Source organism: Geotrypetes seraphini, chromosome 6, assembly GCF_902459505.1.
Source record: "Geotrypetes seraphini chromosome 6, aGeoSer1.1, whole genome shotgun sequence".
NCBI classification, from domain to species: Eukaryota; Metazoa; Chordata; class Amphibia; order Gymnophiona; family Dermophiidae; genus Geotrypetes; species Geotrypetes seraphini.
Window position 1 is genome coordinate 23,845,555 of NC_047089.1, and position 14,771 is coordinate 23,860,325.

The 14,771-nt window shown below is 42.3% G+C and overlaps 1 protein-coding gene across 1 annotated transcript in view; it reads right to left on the bottom strand.

Moving 5' to 3' along the window:
• Positions 1-4,899: 4,899 nt before the first annotated feature.
• The window catches only part of CTSC (cathepsin C), a 64,018-nt gene continuing 54,146 nt past the window's right edge, over positions 4,900-14,771 (bottom strand). Inside the window, exons 6-7 of the mRNA XM_033949223.1 lie at positions 8,762-8,893; positions 4,900-7,531 (exon numbers count right to left, since the gene is read on the bottom strand). Coding sequence (XP_033805114.1) covers positions 7,029-7,531; positions 8,762-8,893 — 635 coding nt within the window. The 3' untranslated portion in view covers positions 4,900-7,028. The remainder of the gene's footprint in view (positions 7,532-8,761; positions 8,894-14,771) is intronic.

Below are 14,771 nucleotides of genomic sequence, written 5' to 3' on the forward strand. Positions count from 1 at the left end.
AAGCGATTAACCATTTGTTGGACAGGGTGAGAAGGAAGGTGCTGCTGGACAGGGGGGAGGTAAAACAAAGGGAGAAGGGCTGCTGCTAAATAAGGAGAGCTGTGAAGGGGTGGTGGTGGACACAGGGGAGGTAAAAGGAAGGGAGAATGGACAGGGGGAGCAGGCAAGAGGTGGTGATGGACAGCCAAGGAAAAAGAAAGGCAGAAAGAAAGAAAGCGGCTAAGGAGAGAGAGAGAGAAAAAGAAATAAAGAGAGACACACACACATATATTCTAGCACCCGTTAATGTAACGGGCTATAAGACTAGTTGTACAATAAAGCGATTAACCATTTTCTGTCTGCAATGACCATAAAATATAAGTGGATCTACTCTTTGCACTCCTAACAAGCAAAGTATGAAACTTTTAACTGGATTGAGATTATTTCTGTTAGAAGAGAAGTTTAAAAAACTTAGAGCCAGATTCTGGCGCAACCGGCTGCTGCCTTCAAAATGGTAGCGCTCGGCGCAGGATCATGTCTTCCAGCAAAGGCATTGTAAATGTAGGCCAGGGTTTTAAAGGCCTACATATCCAGTGCCTACCTTTGATGGAAAATCCCTGTGTCTAATAGGGATGGGCATTCATTTGCAATAATATTGGAAATGTCATTGATACAGTTCATTCCTTGTCATTAGCAAACAAAAACAAGCAACCTCCCCCCCCCAAAAAAAAAATCCCATGAAAATTAATAGTGCACATTCTTTCAAGAGAGTGCACACAAAGAGTGTACCAGGATGATCTCCACCAGGATGGTCTCAGGACTCAAGGATTTCCCGTATGAGGAAAGGCTGAGTAAATTGCAGCTATACTCACTTGAGGAACATAGAGAGAGGGGGAGACATGATTGAGACGTTCAAATATATCACGGGCCATATCGAGGTGGAAGATGATATCTTTTTTCTTAAAGGACCCACGGCCACAAGAGGGCATCCGCTGAACATCAGGGGCGGGAAATTTCATGGCGACACCAGGAAGTATTTCTTCACCGAAAGGGTGATCATTGGAATGATCTTCCACTGCAGGTAATTGAGGCCGGCAGCATGCCAGATTTTAAGAAAAAATGGGATAGGCATGTGGGATCTCTTAGGGGAAGAAGTTAGGGGGGTGGGTCATTAGAGTGGGCAGACTATGTTTCTATGATACTACAATGGTAGGCAAGTCCAGTCCTTTGAGAAACCAGGCGGGTCAGGTTTTTAGTATATCCACAATGATTATGCAAGAGATTAGATCCATATAAATTTCTCTTGCATATTCATTGTGGCTGTTCTGAAAACTTGACTTGCCTTTCCTGTGTTGCCAAGATAATCCATCACTTCATCCAGATGCTGCTTTGTTTTCTTCAGCTGTCCTTTGCTGGTGGAGAGGAGTTGCTCAGACATGTCCCTCAAGGTCAGGGATCTCAAAGTCCCTCCTTGAGGGCCACAATCCAGTCGGGTTTTCAGGATTTCCCCAATGAATATGCATTGAAAGCAGCGCATGCACATAGATCTCATGTATATTCATTGGGGAAATCCTGAAAACCCGACTGGATTGTGGCCCTCGAGGAGGGACTTTGAGACCCTTGCTCAAGGTGATGGCAGAACTCCAGTACATGTTCTTAGCCATAATTTTAACCTGGTCTTGGATGTTTTGAGGCAAGTGTTGCATTCTGGAGACTCTACCAAGATAGGTGAGCTGAAAGTAGATAGGAGATCATGTCCTGGGCAACAGCTTGGTTGTTGCAGGCGTAGAAATAGGGCAGCCTGGACCTGGGGTAGGCAATTCTGGTCCTCAAGAGCCACAGGCAGGTCAGGTTTTCAGGATAACCACAATGAATGAGATAAATTTGCATGCACTGCCTCCTTGAGATGCAAATCTATCTCATGCATATTTATTGTGGATATCCTGAAAACCTGACCCGTCTGTGGCTCTCAAGGACCGGAATTGTCTACCCCTGGCCTGGACCCTGTCTTTGGCATCTTTGACTCTGGTTAAGCCTTGCTCATAACCACCCCATCAGTTCAACTGTGAACCTTGGAAAACAAAAGACTTCATTCTAGTGTAGCAATTTTGTTTCTGGGTTCCATTTTCAAATCCTCCAATGCAGAAAGCTTCTTCGTAAGTTAGTGGGAGACGGTGATTCAACAAGACTAGAGCCTGTCTTGGTGAGCACTAGGCCAAATGCAGCGCTGATCGTTTGAACCATGTGGCTTCTAAGAACAGTGTTTGCATTGCCACTCCTAACGGCCTTGATCATTTCAATACTCCCCTGCACAGCTCTCTTTGATTCTGTCCACCGATGATATGAGCAACATCTTTGGCATCCTTCAAGTCCCTGCTCCAGCTTCAGACTGTTGCAACTCCCAATTCTGGGAGTCATAAAGATCCGCAAGTACAAAGAAATGCAGTACGAGACCAATACGATGTTGCAGATAAGATACAGAAATATTTTCCATTGAATTGGGAGCCATGGGCTTGATTTTTTTTTTTTTAAAAAAAGGGTTTCAGACACAGCTTGATAGGTTGCCTATACATTTGGCATCTTATGAACTCCAAAAGTGCTTTAGAAACAACAAAAAGCACGATACCAAGCATAAGAAAGTAAATATAAAGGGCTGAGTCATATTTGGCATGCCTTGGCTTAGGACTGTTTCATCTCAAGGCATGAACAAAACTCGCTAATTTGGAGATACTCTCAAGAATGGATTGGGGAGGACAGGCAAATCCTTTGCTCATCACCCCCACCCCATTCTCTCTCATAGTTGCACTATGGTTTATTCAACTTAATATACCCCCAATCACGAGAACATTGCAAAGTGGTTTACAAAGAATACAAATTTAACACATAAGATAGGAACAGCAAGTCTAAGAGGAACAAGTTACAAAAGGCACAGCAGAAGTAAATTTTTTTTAAAAAAACAGGCACGCACTACAAACGACCCGGCTCTTGAATATGGACTGAATTGTATCGGCTTCCAATAGAATACAGAATGCATTTTAATGTCCCTGGCTTTAAAAGCATTGAAGGATATTTGCCATATAGCTGAAAAGCTATTTACATTGATACCATTTTTGTTTTTTTGTTACTGGAACAATCCTCTTTAAAGCTGTTACATAAGGTGTAAGAACATAAGAATTGCCGCTGCTGGGTCACACCAGAGGTCCATCGTGCCCAGCAGTCGGCTCGTGCGGCGGCCCTTAGGTCAAAGACCAGTGCCCTATTTGAGTCTAGACTTACTTACGTATGTTCTGTTCCTATAGGAACTTATCCAGCCTTGTCTTGAATCCCCGAAGGGTGCTTTACCCTAGAAGAGCCTCCAGCTGTCTTCGCTCACAGCTCAGCCTCATGGTGCAAACCAGTCCCATACTAAAGCCTTTACTCAAAAAGACGCCAGTCTAATCAGTTACAACCTGTGATCAATCAGACTGAAGGCTACTACCGAGACAAAAGATATTTATTTATTCACTTTTCTATACTGTTCTCCCAGGGGAGCTTGGAATGGTTTCACATGAATTTATTCAGATACTCAAGCATTTTCTTCCCTGTCTGTCCTGGTGGGCTCACAATCTATCTAATGTACCTGGGGCAATGAGGGGGGGGGGGGGAGGATTAAGTGACTTGCCCAGGGTCACTAGGAGCAGTGTGGGTTTGAACCCACCACCTCAGGGTGTTGAGGCTGTAGCTTTAACCACTGCGCCACTCTAGAAATCAAAATGTAGCAAAAGTGAGCCAAGTCTAGTACAATGAAGCCATTGTGACATCACTGATAAGGCTGGCTCTTAGGCATTGGTGGAATGAGGCATTATGACATCACAATACCAGCTCTGGTTATCAGAGGCTGAAACTTTTCACACTATTCATTTATTCAATTGTCCTACCAGGGGGGGGGCGCTCAGAACGGTTTACAAGAATTTATTCAGGTACTTGAGCATTTTTCGCCTTCTACCCTGGCAGGATCACAAATCTAAAGTACCTGGGTGGATTAAGTGAGTTGCCCAGGGTCACAAGGAGCAGCATGGATTTGAACCCACTCCAGGGTGCTGAGACTGTAGCTTTAACCGCTGCACCACACACTGCTAATGCAACCCGACATGCTATGTACTTCACTGAGAAAAGCCATGTCTAGGGTGCACAAAACCACATGAAAGGGAACACAGATAGGCGAGAGCCCCAAAAGACTCAATCTTATACTAAGCTCCTGGATTGTCACACGAGTTCTCATGAAAGAAAATGCAGACGTCATCAGAGCAGCAGTTTTGATACGCCCACAACTGAAGATTCAGCCTCCAAAGGAAATCTATTACATTACAGTACCATGGAGGGGCAGTGATCTAGATCAGTGGTCCCCAACCCTGTCCTGGGGGACCACCAGGCCAATCGGGTTTTCAGGATAGTCCTAATGAATATGCATGGAGCGGATTTGCATGCCTGTCACTTCCATTATATGCAAATCTCTCTCATGCATATTCATTAGGGATATCTTGAAAACCCGACTGGCTAGGAGTCCCTTAGAACAGGGTTAAGAACCACTGATCTAGATGGGGCTAGTACCCACAAACATAGACAAATCTCATTTCTATTTGTCTCTACAAAAGAAAATATTCTTAAAAGTATTCCAGTCTTAAAAAATTTTTTTTATGGTGTGTGTGTGGGGGGGGGGGGGGGGAAGGGGAGTGCAGAGGAGATAGCCAGGCATGGCAAAGAAGTTCTCTATTCAGAATTTATTATGAAACCAGCTAGTAACAAATTTAAAAATTAGTACCAAGTAGTGCATTTCTTTTCAAATCTACTAGATCCACTCAAGGTGGATTACTCAAGTTTATTATCTGTAGTTCGCCTTTAACAAGGCAGATTAGGTAGAAGACAGTTCAGGCCAACAGGTTCCAACAAAATTGTCTTTATTCATATCAGTGCGATGACTGGAATTTTCTAATCAAAACACCTGTAATATCCTGAGTATCCAGACAGCATCTATTTATAATTTCACACAAGAGGCAGACAGCTGAAAGGCAGCCCACACGGTGGGGGGCAAATGTTTCTCCTATGCTGTGCTTAACATGAACCATGATGAACAGTTTTGAATGTCATTCACGAAAGGCTTAAAGCAAGGGTGTCAAAGTCCCTCCTCGAGGGCCGCAATCCAGTCAGGTTTTCCCCAATGAATATGCATGAGATCTATTTGCGTGCACTGCTTTCATTTTATGCTAATAGATCTCATGCATATTAATTGGGGAAATCCTGAAAACCCGACTGGATTGCGGCCCTTGAGGAGGGACTTTGACACCCCTGGCTTAAGGGAATTCTCAACAGAAATGAAGTTAAAAAAATCGCACATTTTAGGTTGTTTGCTGACTTTTAATTCTGAAAAGGGACTGGAGCCCGAAAGAGCTTGAACATATCATAAACTTGACCTTACAAGACAAGAAATCCAGGGACAGCCACCGAGAAGGAAGTTCAAAGTGGTCTGCTCTTTATTGCACTAATCTAATATGAGGGAGATTCATAAAGTTAACTGCAAATTGAATATTTTGATATACATCATTTGTATCTCTATTTGATTTTTGTTATTTTTCTAGCTTTTGTGTAGAGCTTTTTTTTTTTTTTTTTTTTTACAACCACACACAAAAACAGTTTACCCAAAAGGTACTTAAAGCATTTTTCCTATCTGTCTTGGTGGTCTCACAATCCATCTAAAGTACCTGGGGCAGTGGAGAATTAAGTAACTTGCCCAGGGCTACAAAGAACAGCGTGTGGTTTGAACCCACAACCTCAGGGTGGTAGCTCTAATCACTGTGCCACCCTTTTTTTCAACACACTTCTCACAAAGCTGCACCTTTTTTTTATTCCTTTGGGGGGGAAAAAAATGTTTTTTGGGTGGTGCCTTTGCCAAGGAATGCACCACTTTTTTGATCCTGTCATCGCTTCCAAATCTTCATCCTCTGAAAGCATCCTTCGAGGGGGTCCAACCACATGATAGATCAAAGGGAGCAAGATCAGGGCTGTACGGAAGATGCTGTAAGATACGACGTCTCAATCTCTGAATTGGTATCAAGAGTTGCAGCGGCCGCGGGAGGGTGTGCGCGCTATCATGAAGGAGAACCAACGCTTTTAGGCCATCATTTTTTTGCCACGGCGCCCTAGTTTTGGCTTGCTCCCTCCGATCATGGGTTTGGACTCCCGAAGGATTTGAGGATGACGACGAAGATTTGGAAGTGATGAGGTCAAAGAAGTGGTGCATTCCTGGCCTATGGCACAACCAAAAACATTCCCCCCCCCCCCCCCCCCCCCCACTGGAATAAAGAAGTTGGTGCCATGGTGTGAGAAGTGTGTTGAAAAAGAGGGCGATGAAGTAGAAAAGTGACATATCGTTTGTATCTCTAACCCCCTCTTTTACTAAGGCGCGCTTGCCGATTTGGCTTTTTAAAGTGTCCTTGTACGTTTGAGTAGCTTTTGAGCGTTAGAAAGGCTTTTAAAAAAAGTTGTATTTGACATCCGTAGCTCTGCCGTTAGAACAGTTAACACTTGCTCCCCAGGTTGGCCAATTGTAAGTCAAAGCAAAAGGTAAAACAGAAAAACTCATTTTATATACGTTGCTCAAACTCTTGAGGATTAGAGTAAACTCGATGTATGGCTGTATTTAAAAAAAAAAAATGATAAAGCATTTCAAGATTTTTTTTTTTTTTTTAAGATAAAAAATAAGGCACAAAATCCCTTTCATTTTTAAGTCATTGCCTAAAATCCATAACTTAAAAAAGTTGCTGGAGGAAGACAATGCACAACAAAGTCGAACAGAAGTTGCCTGCTCAAAAGCATATTGCTAAAAGCTTAAAAATTGCACAGGTATGAAAAATTCAAGGCACTCAATGGATTATTATAAAACGTATTCACATTTTTGTAAGGGAAAATCAGCATAAAATTTTTGGCACGTAATTTGGAAATTATTTCACAATAAACTCCCCCCACCCAAGACCTTATTGCCTAAAACTAAACCCGTATTCCACTTTTACTCTTTATAGTTTTGGTATAGGGGATGCAGCTACGGCTATACTTTCAACGGCACATTCATCAGTACCTCTGCGGATTCTGAAGTAACCTGCTTCACCCCAAGCGGTGCCCCAGCTATTTTTTATCAACCAATAGTTTTCATGTGTGTGTGGTTCACTGCCATATCCTACGAGCAGGACAGCGTGGTTAGTTAACTCAAAGGGGTTGAAGGGGTCCCGCAGACCAGTGCGGTGGTAGATCCCTCCTTTGTAATGCAGGAAGTCGTCGTAAACCTCAAACGCAACGGCCAAGGGCCCGTATTTAACCAGTTCGTGCTTCATGAGGGCCTCATTGCAGCCTCCATAAAACCCTCCAACGTAATGGTATTCCGAAGTGTAGTATCGGTAACAGTCCCTTTTCAGAGTGCATGGAGAATCTGTGCCAAGATATGGGAAGCAATCCTCTTCGACGATGCCAAAGTCTTGAATGTATTTTCCTGCAACAAGGTAGGGAAATCCTCCTTCACAACCTGGAGGAACAAAGATTCATATATAAGTTTATCCATTTATAAATTGATGTAAAAGCAGTGACACAATCATTTCAAAAAGCACCGCTTTCCATGATCCATTTTATTCAATTTTATTTATATTCAGATGGAAATGGGTACTGCAATGCAGTTAACTCTGCAAGAACAAAAGAACATCTATTGAGATACTGATTTGAGAGTCTCTGCTATTAAGACAGCGCTTCTCAATCCCGTCCTGGAAATCGGTTTTCAAAGACCACCACAATGAATGAGAAACATATGCATATATAATATGATATATAATAGAGGCGGTGATCCTAAAACTCTGACCCAGTAAGAAGCGGATTCTTAAAACTTACCGTGCCTTTAATGATGGCAGTGTCAGAGCTTGCTAGAAAGCTGTCTCCCCTCCTCCCAAACAGCAGGAGAGATGCTGATTCTCTCCCGCTGCCACCTCCACCCCACCTGCCTCCGACCCCTCTCCCCTTTACCTTGAATTAGTTGGCTGACCAAAGGGATACCTACTCCCTGTGGTCAGCTGGCCCACCTCTTCAAAATGGGCCTTCCCCTCCCCGATGCATCCCTGAGGCTCTGATTGGCCCAGGTTGTCTAAGACCCCTCCCATAGAAAAAGCTTTTAACAACCTGGGCCAATCAGAGCCTTAGCAAAGCATTTTGAAGAGGCAGGCCAGCTGGCTGCAGGGAGTAGGCATCCCTCCGGTCAGCCAACTAATTCAAGGTAAGGGGGAGAGGGGTCGGAGGGGTGGTTGTTGTTGTGTGGCGGTAGAGAGTGGGCATCTCTCCTGCTGCTGGGGGGTGTTGTTTGTAGTGGGAGAGTGGGCATCTCTCCCGCTGTTGGGGGGTGTCATCTCTCCCATTGATGGGGGGGGGGGGGAAGGTGTTGGTTGGCAGCGGGAGAGATTGAAGTCTCTCCTGCTGTTCTTGTGTTTTGGTTTTTTTTTTTTCCTTTTTGTGCACATGCCCATCGCTTTGATCAGTGATGGGCACATGCAAATTTAGCGAGTCTTTGCTACTCTCCGCCAACCTCATTTGTATGAGCATTTTTGGGAGAATGACTCGCTTTTTTAATTCGTTACCAGAACGGCTGAGGTAGCAGCCCATTTTTTAATGCGTTTTTTTAAAGAATCTAGGCCCGAGTCCCTACTATTAACCCAAACCTTAATATCTGGAGTAAGTCAATCTTGCATTCTCTAGTTTGCAGAACTAAACATACCTTGGGCATACTCGCTACAGGATACAACTTGCTGAGGGCTGAAAACAGGTGTCTGAGTATTGTTGGTCCGGATACGAATTCTAGCCTCCAACATACCCATTGTAGCAAAAGAGTAGCAACTTCCACATGATCCTGGATTTAGGGAAGGGAGAAAAGCAGAGAGAAACAAAATAAATTAATGTACACTAGCATGTATATGTAGTATAATAAAATTACCTGAGTTTGTCCGTCAAGCCCCTTCTCTTATACCTTGTTTAAAAGCAGACTGAAAACCCATATTTTGGATATAGCCTTCAATCCTTAACCCTACTCCTCTGCCCTCCAACCCAGCCAGTTGATTAACCGTTCCCCTTAACTGTATCCATGACATCATGTTTGTCTTTGGGAAGCAGAGCTGAGATTGTGATGTCATAATGCCTCCTTACACCAATAAGAGACAACATCATCAGTGATGTCATAATGGCTCGATTGTCCTGTACTCCCCTCTGTCCTCCAACCCAGCCAGCAGATTAACAATTCCCCTTAACTGTATCCATGACATCCTGTTTGTCTGTCTTGGCTGTTTAGATTGTATGATCTTTCAAGCAGGGACCGTTTTCTTCTTTGTGACTCTGTACAGCGCTGTGTACATCTGGTAACATTACAGAAATAAATAGTAATAGCAGTATATAAGTAAAAAAAAAAAACACACCTCACACATTCCCTATTATTACTATTTCAAGAGCACTACCAGTCACGAAGGACACAGTCCCTGCTCAAAAGAGCTTACAATCTAAACAGACAACAATATAATATAGCTTGGAAATTTGAAAGGGGGGGGGGGTAAACTTTATGCAATTAATAATCATGATTGATTGATGTGCAGCCCTAACCAAAAAAAAAAAATTAGCATGCACAGATTGCTTTGGGGTTATGTTGCAGCTTGGTGAGCGAAGACGAATGGATTCAAGTCAATATCAAGATATCCTAGAAGCTGATGTCTCCAGTAAAGCAGAAACTGAAGTGGAAGTCCAGATTTCAGCAAGACGGTGATCCAAAACATACCTCAAAATCAATCATGGACGAAAGCAGTTTTGAATGACCAACCGTGTGGGGAGACTGCAAGCAAGAAGTACTTGCAAAGAGATACGAATATTCGAGCTGGAAGAGTTCTACAAAAAATTGTGTGGAAAGTAAAAAAAAAAAAAAAAAAAAAAAGACTAGAAAGATTTTTGGCTGGCTACTGGCAATTTTGATGTAACTATTTCTACCAAAATAACCTATCATGATCAGATTAGCTCTACTGTTAAAAAATTGCTTCTTTAAATTAAAAATGATAAGATCTCTAGCAAAAGTACATAAGAACATAGGAATTGCCGCTGCTGGGTCAGACCCGTGGACCATCGTGCCCAGCAGTCTGCTCACACAGCGGCCCTTAGGTCAAAGGCTAGTGTCCTAACTGAGTCCAGCCTCACCTGCATACATTCCGGTTCAGCAGGAATTTGTCTAACTTTGTCTTGAATCCCTGGAGGGTGTTTTCCCCTACAACAGACTCCGGAAGAGCGTTCCAGTTTTCTACCACTCTCTGGGTGAAGAAGAACTTCCTTACGTTTGTACGGCATCCATCCCCTTTTAACTTTAGACAGTGCCCTCTCGTTCTCCCTGCCTTGGAGAAGGTGAACAACCTGTCTTTATCTACTAAGTCTATTCCCTTCATTATCTTGAATGTTTCGATCATGTCCCCTCTCAGTCTCCTCTTTTCAAGGGAGAAGAGGGCCAGTTTCTCTAATCTCTCTCACTGTACAGCAACTCCTCCAGCCCCTTAATCATTTTAGTCGCTCTTCTCTGGACCCTTTTGAGTAGTACCGTGTCCTTCGTCAAGTACAGGACTCAGCATCCCATAATGTGTTAATATACTCTCTGATGCTTTATACAATAGTTTGCCTCAAAAGGAAATACGACGTTTACAAATTATTCAGAGCACAGCAATAAAAATTATTACCAATTCAAAACAGTTTGATCATGTCACACCCCTTCTAAAAAGTGCCCATTGGCTACCAATTCCACACAGGATAACTTATAAATTAGCACTCTTGACATTTAAAATCCGGCAAACTCAACAACCTATCTTCCTTGACAGACTGCTATTGCCCTATGCTCCTTCACGAACACTTAGATCAGTAGAACGGACGGCCACCAGGATGATCTCGGGGCTCAAGGGTCTCTCGTACGAAGAGAGACTGAACAAATTGCAGCTCTATACTCTCGAGGAACGTAGGGAGAGGGGAGACATGATCAAAACATTTAAGTACCTCACGGGACGTGTCGAAGTGGAAGATGGTATTTTCTTTCTCAAGGGACCCTCGGCCACAAGAGGGCACCTGCTCAAACTCAGGGGCGGAAAATTTCATGGCGACACCAGAAAGTATTTCTTCACAGAGAGAGTGGTTGATCATTGGAACAAGCTTCCAGTGCAGATGATCGAGGCAGACAGCGTGCCAGACTTTAAGAATAAATGGGATACCCATGTGGGATCCCTACGAGGGTCAAGATAAGGAACTTGGGTCATTAGGGCATAGACAGGGGGTGGGTAAGCAGAGTGGGCAGACTTGATGGGCTGTAGCCCTTTTCTGCCGTCATCTTCTATGTTTCTATAATCTTTGACAATTCCATCGTTGAAAATTATAAATATGAGAACAGAGATTTTTCTCTATAATAACTCCACAAATTTGGAATCGACTTCCGTTTTTCATAAGGGAAGAAAGACAATTAGATAAATTTAAAACTGCTCTTAAAGCATTTCTATTTAACGATGCTTTTTAGCAATAGGGGCTCCTTTTACTAAGCTGCGTTAGGGCATTAACGCATGGAATACCGCGCACTACGATGCCACGCACGCTAGACACTAACGCCAGTCTAAAAGATATTTGGAGCATCGAGATAAAGCAGATTTCTGCCACTCCGTGGCCACGGATTTGGTCTTGGAGGATGAGACGTACAGCGTCAGCATCTATGAGACAAACTTGGGTTTTTCTGTTACATAGAGTTCTTTGGACCCCAGTTCGTTTGCAGAAGTTAGACAATTCTAAAATCTAATAGATGCTGGCACTGTTAACTTGAAATAGGGACACTGGATCATTTGTTTTATTGTCCTTTTGGAAATCAATATGGGGACAAATGAATTTGATTTTGGAGTCTTCGATTCCGTTATCTTATGAGGTGGTTATCTGTGGTACATTGTTGTCACCTAAACCTCCCTTAGACAGATATAAAAGTAGACTATTTACCCTAATGACTGGGATAGTCATGCAAATGGTTACTAAAAACTGGAAAAATTGGGATAGACTTAGGGCTCCTTTCACTAAGGCGCGCTAGCGGTTTTTAGCGCGCGCTCAGAGCCGGATTTAGATGAAAAGAGGCCCTAGGCTATTCCACTTCTGAGGCCCTTTCACCTCCCATTTTTAAGTTTGTAAATTACATGAGAGATAATAAAATACATCATTACTGTGATATATATCAATATGTTAAATGAAACATGTTGTTATTGGTACTAACCTTTATAAAAAAATGTGGCACGGATAATAAATAAAAAAAAGTCGAGAACACTTTTTGGACATTTATTCTCAGCACCATATATAGTACTTGTAACAATAACTAATCAAACACAACACACAACATTGCCCCCAGTGCATCCTTCCTCACTCTCCCCCCCTCCGATGCCCGCCTGCCTCCCATCCCCCTTCCATTGAACACCCCTCCATGCCATCCTGCCTTCCTTAAACCCCCCCACCCCTCCCCTCCGATGCCAGCCAGCCTGCCTGCCTCCCATCCCCCTTCCACTGAAACACCCCCCCCCCGATGCCAGTTTGGGCCGCCCTGTCCTGACGGATCCACGTTTTGTCTCTCTCCCCGCGGGGCTGGGCTTTGCCCAGCTGTTTCCGGACTGACGTCTTTCCCTCTCCGATCCTCCTCCCAGGGCGAGAAAAAGGGAGAAGCCGAGTCGGCGCCCAGTTGCGGCCGGAGCCGGTTCCAATCCCGAAGCGTAGAATTTCTCCTTATTTTCGGTTCACTGTTTTTAGAATAGTGTAATTTTAATTTTGCTAACAATTTGAATGTAGGCCCCTCTTGATCTTGAGGCCCTAGGCTGAAGCCTAGTTAGCCTATAGGAAAATCCGGCCCTGCGCGCGCTACAATACTGCATGCGCTAATTTTAGTGCGCACTAAAAACGCTAGCGCAACCTGGTACAAGGAGCCCTTTTGGTGGAATTCTTTATGTTTATGCTATAAATATGAAAAAATGAATGCAGAAATTTCATGTAATAATGAGATATTTAAATTAACATGGGGTCCACTGACAAATTTTGCTAACACTGATTAGCTGGATTATCCTATTCGATTTGCGCATCCAGGGAGAGTGGTTGGGGGGGGGAGGGTATTATATTTTATTGTATTAATTGACCAAATGAAAGAGTTTGGGTTCTTGAATAGGAGGGGGGGATGTTTTGTAGTATTTCTTTGAACGATTGAAAGTGCTGTCTGGAAGTCAACTGTATGTATAATTCAATGCACTATTTTCGTACGGAAAATTAATAAAGATTTATAAATAAAAGGAATACTGTGTGTAATTCTGGTCGCTGCCATCTCAGAAAAGATATAGCGGAATTAGAAAAGGTACAGAAACTGGAACTGTTATGACAGACTTAACTACAAAAGTGTGTGTAATACATATAAATATGAAAGAATGAATGCTTGGGTCTTAGCAATACATTTAATAAAGGATGGAGCCCATTGACTGCATTTGTTAACATACAATAATAGAGATATATCTTTTATTTCTTAGATTTCCTTACACATCCAGGGTGGGGGGGAGGGGAAAGTATTTGGAAGAATTTAAAAATATTTAAATATAATATTGTAATAAATAATATGATTTAATATATTAATAATTGGGAGGAGGGGGAAATGGATGTTTTCTTTAATAATGTGTATAATATGGTGTCTTATATGCAATCTGTTAAAGTTATATTCATTGTAATACACTGTCAAAGCTTAAAAATTAAGAAAGAATTATAAAAAAAAAAAAAAAAAAAAAAAGAAAAGGTACAGATTAGGGCAATTAAAGGGATAAAGGGAATGGGATGACTTCTCTACGAGGAAAGGCTAAAGCCTGGAGCCTGGAGAAGAGATGGCTCAGAGTAGTCTATAAAATACCGAGTGGAGTAGAACAGGTAGCTGTAAATCGCTTGTTTACTCTTTCACAAAAATACTAGGACTAGGGGGCATGCAATGAAGCTAATAAGTAGTAGATTTAAAACAAAATAGAGAACGTATTTCTTCACCTAACATGTAATTAAACTTTGAAATTCATTGCAAGAAATGTAGTGAAAGTAGTTAGCTTAGCAGGATTTAAAAAAAAAAAAAAATAAAAAAAAAATATTGAATAATTTCCTAAAAGAAGAGTCTAGAAGCCATTGGACTTGAGAAAATCTACTGTTTATTTCTAGGATAAGCTACATAAAAATTGGCTTTACTCTTTGGGTCTTCATGATAGGCTGAAAACTCTCTGCTCTATGGGCAGCAGCAGCTAAGGAAGCAAATAGAAAGTTAGGCATTATTACGAAAGGAAAGAACAAAACAGATTATAATGCGTATAAACACACCTCAAATACTGTGTGCAATTCTGTTCACCGCATCTCAAAAAAGACCTAGCAGAATTAGAAAATATACAGAGAAGGGTGACAAAAAATATAATAAAGGGGATGCGACAACTTTCCTGTAAGGAAAGGCAAGAGAGGCCAGGACATTTCAGCTTGGAGAAGAGATGGCTGAGGAAAATATGATATAGATCTATAAAATATTGAGTGGAGTGGAATGAGAAGATATGAAATCACTAGTTTACTCCTTCCAAAAATACAAGGATTAGAGGGTACACAAATGAAGCTACTACCTGTAAGTAGTAAATTGAGAACAAATTGGAGAAAACATTTCTCCATGAAATGTTTAAATTATGCTCTTGAATTTGTTGCAAGAA